The sequence below is a fragment of the Sinocyclocheilus anshuiensis genome, unplaced genomic scaffold (genome assembly GCF_001515605.1).
Source record: "Sinocyclocheilus anshuiensis isolate Anshui unplaced genomic scaffold, SAMN03320099.WGS_v1.1 scaffold84, whole genome shotgun sequence".
Taxonomy (NCBI): domain Eukaryota; kingdom Metazoa; phylum Chordata; class Actinopteri; order Cypriniformes; family Cyprinidae; genus Sinocyclocheilus; species Sinocyclocheilus anshuiensis.
The window spans coordinates 179,156-187,708 of NW_015557076.1; the positions used below are offsets into that span (position 1 = coordinate 179,156).

At 36.6% G+C, this 8,553-nt stretch overlaps 2 protein-coding genes and 1 long non-coding RNA gene across 3 annotated transcripts in view; all 3 read left to right on the top strand.

Annotated features, from left to right (window-relative positions):
* Window positions 1-1,220: 1,220 nt before the first annotated feature.
* Window positions 1,221-4,753, top strand: LOC107676769 (major histocompatibility complex class I-related gene protein-like). The gene is made up of 6 exons (XM_016471451.1): window positions 1,221-1,340; window positions 2,649-2,906; window positions 3,018-3,266; window positions 3,390-3,680; window positions 4,046-4,198; window positions 4,746-4,753. The coding sequence occupies exons 1-6, from the start codon at window positions 1,286-1,288 to the stop codon at window positions 4,751-4,753; spliced, it is 1,014 nt and encodes a 337-aa protein (XP_016326937.1). The 5' UTR covers window positions 1,221-1,285.
* Window positions 4,754-5,648: 895 nt separating this feature from the next.
* The window catches only part of LOC107676770 (uncharacterized), a 15,761-nt gene continuing 12,856 nt past the window's right edge, over window positions 5,649-8,553 (top strand). Inside the window, exon 1 of the mRNA XM_016471452.1 lies at window positions 5,649-5,763. Coding sequence (XP_016326938.1) covers window positions 5,718-5,763 — 46 coding nt within the window. The 5' untranslated portion in view covers window positions 5,649-5,717. The remainder of the gene's footprint in view (window positions 5,764-8,553) is intronic.
* On the top strand, window positions 6,809-7,441 carry LOC107676787 (uncharacterized). Its single transcript, XR_001632773.1, has 3 exons — window positions 6,809-6,820; window positions 7,237-7,338; window positions 7,428-7,441. It is a non-coding gene; the product is annotated as an uncharacterized LOC107676787 (long non-coding RNA).

Genomic DNA, 8,553 nt, shown 5'->3' on the forward strand with positions numbered 1-8,553 from the left:
CTCAGAGCGATCTGCATAAGCAATGGAGACTTTTTCATAAATGTCGTCCCTTAGCACATGGAGTGGCTCACCTGCCCTGCGGACCTTCTGCCTCAGCTCTATTCCAATGGCAGCAGCGTGTTCGGATGAAGGACCGTATGCAGCCTCCACTTCCTCTACTATGCGGGCATAATCCCAACGGCTGGACCTGGGGTTCTTGTGGATCACTGCACCTGCTGCGCCTACTAGACAAAACCTCATCTGCACAGTCATTGTCCTTTCAGACCAATGGTTAGCACTGGCACAATCCTCAAAGCGGTTTAGGAATTCTTTCCATGAAGTAGAGCCATCAAACTGACCTGGTCGCAGTGTGGGGATCCTTTCTCTGTGATCATTGCACTCCTCCCCACTGTCTGATGACAGGACACAGAATGTCCGACGTGGTTTCCTTCCACGTTGGCTGGACCTAGTAAGCTCTGGGATACAACACTCATCGACATTGGAATACATAGTGTTACCTTCATCCTCACGAATGCTATGCTGAGCTGCACAGACATCATGTTTACAAGGCTGGCGATTTATTGTGGGCGTGCCTTGAAGCACCTGTTTGGCTGTCAAATCTGTGCGTATCGAGTGTGAGTAGTTCAAATTTGCTGGAGTACTCTGTGTGTAGCATTGTGTATCGATTCCACTGTCATGTATATGGTTATTTTCCACCCCACTAATAAATGGATTGGTTGCTCTCGCTGTTTGCTGTGTTACCTGTGGCTCATAGCAACATGTGGGCCTGCTTACTGAAACGGATGCTGGACACAGGGCAGAACTGCATTTAAATGGATTGTTGTTATTCATCCATTTAATTTAGCCAGTCAACAAATGATATATGTGTTAGTTTTCCATCATTCTCTGTCCTTTCCGACATCGCAGGATTCCACAGGCTGCTCGTATTTAAATGAGAATGTTTTCTCACCACTCGCACTCTCCCGAGTATCCGCCATTTTTCTCTGACAATGTCTGGTTCGGTTTAACAGTTTAAAATGTCCGTATAACTCACCACCTGCGACGAACGAATCCCGGACTCGAGCCCCCAGTGTTACTTTCTCCGCTTCAGCGATTTCCGGCGGCAGCGGTCTTCTGCCTAGTATTTAGTGAGACAGCTGTTTTTTAAACACTGATTGGTTCATCTACCTTTCGCTTACAGATAATTTACCGATTTACAAGTGAAAGTATGTGTACTTGGCAGAGTATAGTTGATGGCTGAAATTTGGTCTCGGTTAATTTAATAAATCAGCTAGTTCTCTCAGACATGGGCATTTTTTTGCCCCTTGCTCTTTGCTTCTTGCCTCTCTTCACTGATGCAGGTAGGAATAATTATTAGCGGATAGGAATGATTTATAGGTAGCTTTGGTAATCATAACGCAACGTAAAGTTTTTGATGTAGGCAAAGCCTGTTCTTCTGTTGCTCTTTAAACAATTTCCTTTCTCCCGTATAAATTAATTCAGCGTTTAATGTAATTTAGCTTAATTATGAATTGTATAGCTTTTTTCATCTAATATGCTTGTATCATTTGATCAAAAACTAGTTTGCATTTGGCGATGATCTTTATTTTATTTTAAGATGTTGCTGATATAAGTTATAAGATTAAGTTGTAGACTAATAATAATGAAACCATAACAGCAAAGAAATGTTCTTGATCTTATGTATTTTTATTGCATATAATTTCATAATGTATCACTTATTATTATTATTATTATTATTATTGTGAAAGCAAAATCAGGCCCAAACTGTAAACCAAGTCCATAATCTAAAACTCAGATGTTCCTGTAGGATCTGTTAACATTTTCCACTGAGCTAGTTCTTTTTGCATTTATAATATGAGAAAGCACATTGGTGAATTGTGTTTTACATGATACTGTAATGTTATTTGGGGGGGGAGGGGTACAATTAATTAAAAGTAATACAAACTTGAGTTCAGTCCATCTATATTTCATGATGGAAATCTATAATTGTCTTATTATTTTTTTTCTATCTACTGGGTTAACAAGTTAAATTCCTGTTTTGACAATCACCGAGGAAGAACCTGACTCGAGCGTGCATATGCTCAGTGTATAAACAGCAATATTCAAATGTCATAACATTAAACAATTATGATATACATTTTAACGTCTGCTATGTTCATGCCTTACATAGTCCAAACTATTTGAACTGATTAAACAATCTACTTTGCGTTGTATAGTTTCTGCACTGAAGTCACCTTAATGTGAAAATCTCTTTTCTCCTGATGTCGTCAATTTCAAAAATTAAGAAAAATTGTTTTTACTTTTTAGTCTGTGTGAAAATGTATATGCATCCATAAAGATAAAGCAATGCTTTTCTGCTAAAATACTTTTTTTCTCTGTAAGACAATGTTGTGATACAATGTGTAAAATATATAAAATAATAATAATAAATAAATAAATAAATAAAAAACATAAATATATAAAATATGTTTTATCAGCTCATTCCTTTAAACAGAGTTGAAGTCAGTAGCAATGCTTATTTACAGTTTTGCTAGTTTAGGTTTGGCAGAACGTTTGCATGATACAAAACTATTTGATTTTTATTTATTTATTTATTATATTAAAAATGACCAGGATGCTATTTGTCTCTTTAAAAAAATATTTTTCAGTGCTTCATTCCTACATCATCACCTACACTAAAGTACAGGGTATTCCAGGGGTTGAGTTTACTGCTGTAACAGAAGTGGATGATCAGGAGGTTTGTTACTATGACTGTAACATTCAGAAGCTGATTCCCAAGCAAGAGTGGATGAAGAAAACTGAATCTGAAGACTTTGTGAATGCAGTTGCTGCAAGAAATAAACATTCGTGCGCGCTCTTCACAAAGTATACTGACTATGTCAAGAATCTTTTCAGCCACACTGGAGGTTTGTCATAGTTTACTGCACACAAAGCACACAATAAATGTGAATAGTAATGCCAGTGGGAACATATAACAAAACTTTATAGAGAAATTCTGAATCCTTTCTCTCTTTCAGGTGCATACATTTATCAGAGGAGATATGGCTGTACCTGGGATAATGAAACCAAATATTCTAATAAGTTTGATGCATTTGGATATGATGGAGAGGATATCATTACTCTGGAAGAGAGTAAATACATACTTTCAAAGAAAGCAAGAGATAAGTGGAATGAAGACATTGCAGAAAGCTTTCTTGAAAGAGGCAAAAAGGATTGTGTTATCTGGCTGAATAAGTTCTTGACCTTTGGAAATGTTGAGAGAATAGGTAATGTGTCTTTTGAGAACATAATTTGAAGAACACGGTGGTGAGACAAACATTCATCATTAACAAGGCATTTTTTTTTTTTGCTCTCTGGTTCACAATTGGCCCTTTTTTTTCTCTGTCTAGTTCCACCAAAGGTATTTCTGATCCGGAAAGAGCCCTCCTCTCCAGTGGTATGTCAAGTCACAGGTTTCTACCCAGCAAATCTGACAATTACCTGGACAAGAAATGGACGTGACCACAATAATAACGTGGACCCTGGAGAACTCCAGCTAAATGAAGACGGGACCTTCCAAATGAGCAGCACTTTAAGAGTGACTCCAGAGGAGTGGAAAGGGAACCAGTATTACTGTGAGGTGAACACACCTTATGATGTTTGGATAACTAGGGGTAAAGCTGATCTCAAATTTAATACTGGTAAGTTTAATTGTTTCTTAAGTTCAATATTAGTCTTTATTACTTTCCATCCTGTTCTGAGTAGAATCTACAATGGTGACATGAAATTAGGCAATGTCTCTGATGACAATATAACCAAAATATGAATGTCAGTCTATCTACTGTAACAGGAATAACAAAAGATAGCAAAATCTGTCATTCTTGTTCACAATACACTTCTGACCACGTTTGAACATGACACATGTCTCCCTGACCTCAGAATAATTGCATAGACTCGGGGTTGCATTTGAGCAGCATTTGTACCGTTTTGTTCATGTCATTTAGGATGTGTACTAAACACAGCAAAATAAAAAGAAAACACTTTCGTCTTTAATGTATGCTTGCAGATTCTGCCACACATGACACAGCAAATTGGCCTGACTGGAACACCATTGGCTATGGAGTGGTTGTTGTGATTGTTCTGCAGTGTGTTACGCTGAGTGCATTGGCATACTGCTGGAAATACGGGAAGTCCAGCAAAGGTAAGTTCCTCTCACAATGTACACTCATGTGGTGTCTGTGTGTGTGTGTGTGTGTGTGTGTGTGTGTGTGTTTTCTTGAGCCAAGTCCCTGCTTCCAACTACCAACACCAATGGATAAATGTTTATCCTTTGGGAAACTATTAATATTTTAACATTTTTGTTTGTACTCATTATGTTTATGGGTAGAACTTACACTGAGATTTTTGAGATAACATCTTGATGGCATTTTCCTGGTTTAATCTTCATAATCTTTATTTCCAGATATGCTTTTAATGCATAACGTTTTGTTGTCTTTTGCAATATTTTATATGTTTTCATCTTTTTCTCTCCGTTTTGGCCTTCCGTTCACACTGAGATGGTGTTTTTGTGAAGGAAAATATTCTCCAAAGTGGATAAATTTGAAAACATCGTTTTGTAGTGTGAAATTGATTTTTTTTAAAACAATGATGCATGTTGTTTAGTCATGTGATGCATATTGTACCAATAGATATTGTGCCTGCTATGTGCTATTCGTTTTCACACTGTTGCTAAAGATATGTTACTTTGTTCACTCTTCATATTACAGTCAAGTAAATTTACTCACAATTGCTGTCTCCGGATTAATGTAGACGTAGCCGAAGTCCAACATATATTTTGTTTATAATGGTATGCGGGTTATACATTTTGCTATTCATTTGTTCATATATAATCATTCATCTTTTAATAATTTAATTATTCAATTTAATCATAATAATTTATAATGCATCCTAAAACAATTTATTAATTTGTATTACTCATTATTTTACTTTTCGCTTGCTCTTGTAGTGCTTGTGAAGCAGCAATTTCCACTGCATTCATTTTGGTATCATAACTTTTATTGAATTTGTGCTTGTATGTAGTCTGACACAGAGCATTAACAGCAGACACAACTAAGATTACTAAAAAAACCCTGCTTATTTTCACCATCATGTTGTCTCCTCCTTTATACACTCTCACTCCTCTGTCAGTCTCTTGAGACTTCGACGACACTTTTGGATACCAGACACTGTTGTATGAATTTCCTGAAAATCTTTGTCCAGATGAATTATGCTATTAAATAAATACCTTACAACATAAACTGACTTTAATATCTGTCATGTAGCCAAAACATGTGTATGTAAGTGACACATTCATCTGCTATATTTAACAATTATTTTTATCATACTTTCCATCAATATCTGTCAGTTTCAGTGTTAAGAAATCAATATTTGTTGTAATAACCCTGATTTCCGATCACAGCTTTCATGCGTCTTTGCATGCTCTCCACCAATCTTTCACATTACTGTTGGGTGACTTTATGCCACTCCTGGCACAAAAACTCAAGCAGCTCGGCTTTGTTTAAGTAGAAGCTATTGACCCACATTGACCCTCTCTGAAAAGCTTCCTCTTTCTTCTTTCTTTGTTAAAGTGGTGTAATTTCCTGGTGTATCAGTAGAGCTGCTGTCTGTCTGTCAGTGAAGACTCGATCTGACACTCTTCTGCTGGGATTGGGCTCTTCTGGAAACTGGACTTTAGAGAAATGATGCTGATCTTTGGACTGATGCTGCTGCTGCAAACTGCTGCGTGTGAGTCACTTCCACATCAAACTCATAAATCTCTCAAATAAATACACTAATATTATACAAATAAAACAGTTTAGAGCAATAGTTGTCTGTGTTAAGTGTTTAAAAGTTCAAATGTGTTTTAACAGTGTACAGTTAGTGGAATAATAGCAGCACCTGTTTATAGACCCATGAAATCACAGTTAGAAGTTTGTGGCTTTAAGTTCATGATGAAATTCTAAGTCAGGAGTCTGAATTCATCACCTCCTCCTTCATCTGTATAAACTCTTCACAGAAATCCCTCATTCACTGATTGATTCAAATATATTACTTTAGCTTCTAAAGAGCTTGCAAACTAAGCTAATATTTTATTTTATATCTACTGCTCTTACAGCTCTTTCTAACTTGTCTATCTGTCTAACTTCCTCTTCCACTCTGTTCTTTCCTCTTTCATCCCTATTCTCAGTTCTCTATCAGTAATTCATGTCTGTATCATTGCACTCATCCATATGCTTGTGTACTCCTCAAAATTGCAACATTAGCTTTTAGCAAATATACACACAAAGATTCAAATCTCTTGGAAAACAGATAAAAAATATTGATCTCAAAGTCCTTGAAAATTCTGTAAATGTCTGTGTGATATGTGACATTAGCTTTTAGCAAATATACACATTTCAAATCTCTTGAAAAACAAATAAAAAAATATTGATCTCAAGGTCCTTGAAAATTCTGTATATGTCTGTGTAATATGTGTCATTTTAATTCATGGTGTGTGTGTGTCTCTCTGTGTGTGTGTGTGTGTGTGTGTGTTTCTGCTGGTTTGATCAATCTGATCCCTGTTACGCAGCTCTGGGACACAAATTCAATCTGCTGACGGTGTTGGACGCTAGTGAATATGACCTGACGTTAAAAAAGAGAATAAACAACAACACACAAGATGATCCAGTTTGTAGAGTAAAATATGGCAGGATGATGTATTGTGATTATTATAATAACAGACCTGAAGTCACATTAAAACCACTTAAGCTCGGGGCGTTTTTTGGTATTTTCGCCTAAATTTGACATACCCAACCCTGTCCTGGTGAGCTTCTAATACATGAATGTCACATATAACCACAGCAACACCAATGGTGTAAAACAGTCAGTTCTCTTAATTCTTGAAAAGTGTCATGAGTTTGTTTCAGTTTGATCTCAGCAGTGAGTGGTGTTGATGTGGTTCAGAGAGAGAAAGCAGGTGATTCTGTGCTGATGTTTTATTTCAGGACCAACTACTGCAGCTGTGACCTCTAGTTTGACCTCTGCAGTGACCAGCAGCTCACACACATCAGAATGTGGTACGAGTTTAACAAACACGCCACTGGAAACATGAAGGATGGGTTTGTTTTCTGTCTAACTGTTGTTGTTCAGTGTGTTCAGTGTCTGTGGTGTTGATTGATTGATTGATTGATTGATTGATTGATTGATTGATTGATTGATTGATGTGTTTGTGTTGTTCAGTGTGTTCAGTGTCTGTGGTGTTTGTGCTGGTCTGGGGTTTCCAGCTGATGGTTCTGTTGGGTCTGTTAGGAGGTTTTCACATCTACATGAGACACACGTCAGGTGAGACACATTTATGATCATCATTATGGATTTGACATGTGAATATTGAGAGTGTGATGATGATGATGATGATGATGTGATGCTTTTAGGAAAGAAAGAGGACAACAGCTTAGACACAATATTTTTTTTTCTTTACAAGATCTTTGTTATTATACGTCTTATGCGTCAGAAAAACAAGCATGCGGCCATCTTTAAAATTCTGTCTTTGAACTTCCGTTATTGCAGTAGCTCTATTGCATCACTGTTGAAGAGTAATGAGCTCTTGAAGTGGATTTACTTATTGTAGAGTCAACGAAAGTTATCATGAGCATTGTAATGATCCAGGTGGATGTCCTAACAAATGTAAGTAGGCCAGGAAGATTTTAAAACGAGTGGTTCGTTCATAAATTTGTACGACCACCTTCCCACTGTGGAAATACAAACGGAAGACAGAAGACAACGAGTGCAGCGCTGAAAAGGGGCAGAGCTACATAAGGCCTATATGAATCGTGATAAACAGTGTTCTTTAATGATTTTAAATGCAAGATGTGTTGAAATCAAGATTTTTTTTTTTTTTTGGTATTTTGGAACTTCGGTATTCATTTAAATGAAAATAAAATGTGTATTTCCAGTGAAAGGCCAGTTCATTTTATTTTTATAAAGGGTTATTTAATACTGTACGTTTTTATTTACAGAAAGCACACATTAATCAAAGTTGTACAGGCACAAAAAACAAACAACATTTAAAAACAATCAATCCAGACAGAAATCAAATTACTTTTCTTTTTTTTTTTTTATAAATAAATGAGTCCAGCTATAATTCCTGTTCCTCTGCTCGTATCTCTCTCTGATTTCTTGCACGCTTATAGAAGAGAGGCACATCTCTGATACATGTTTAAATATGACATTGCCAACGACATAACACATTATACAGACACTTGATCTTTAATGGTATTATATGATTTGTTATTTGCATTTAATAGATCACACTGTAAGGCTGCTTTGATCTACTCATGAAGCCAAAATTCAGGAACTCTCACAAAACAGATGCCATGCAGCAAAACAATAAACTCATTAATCTGGAGAAAAGATCTCAAAGAAAGAGCAACCTTGTCCAAACTCCTCTTCTTGCTTATTTATGTGGATTTCTTTGTTCTGGTCTGGATGTATAAGTGAAGTGGCATTACAGTCATTTGGGATTCTGTAACCAGAAAACCCCTGCATAGTGTGTGTGTG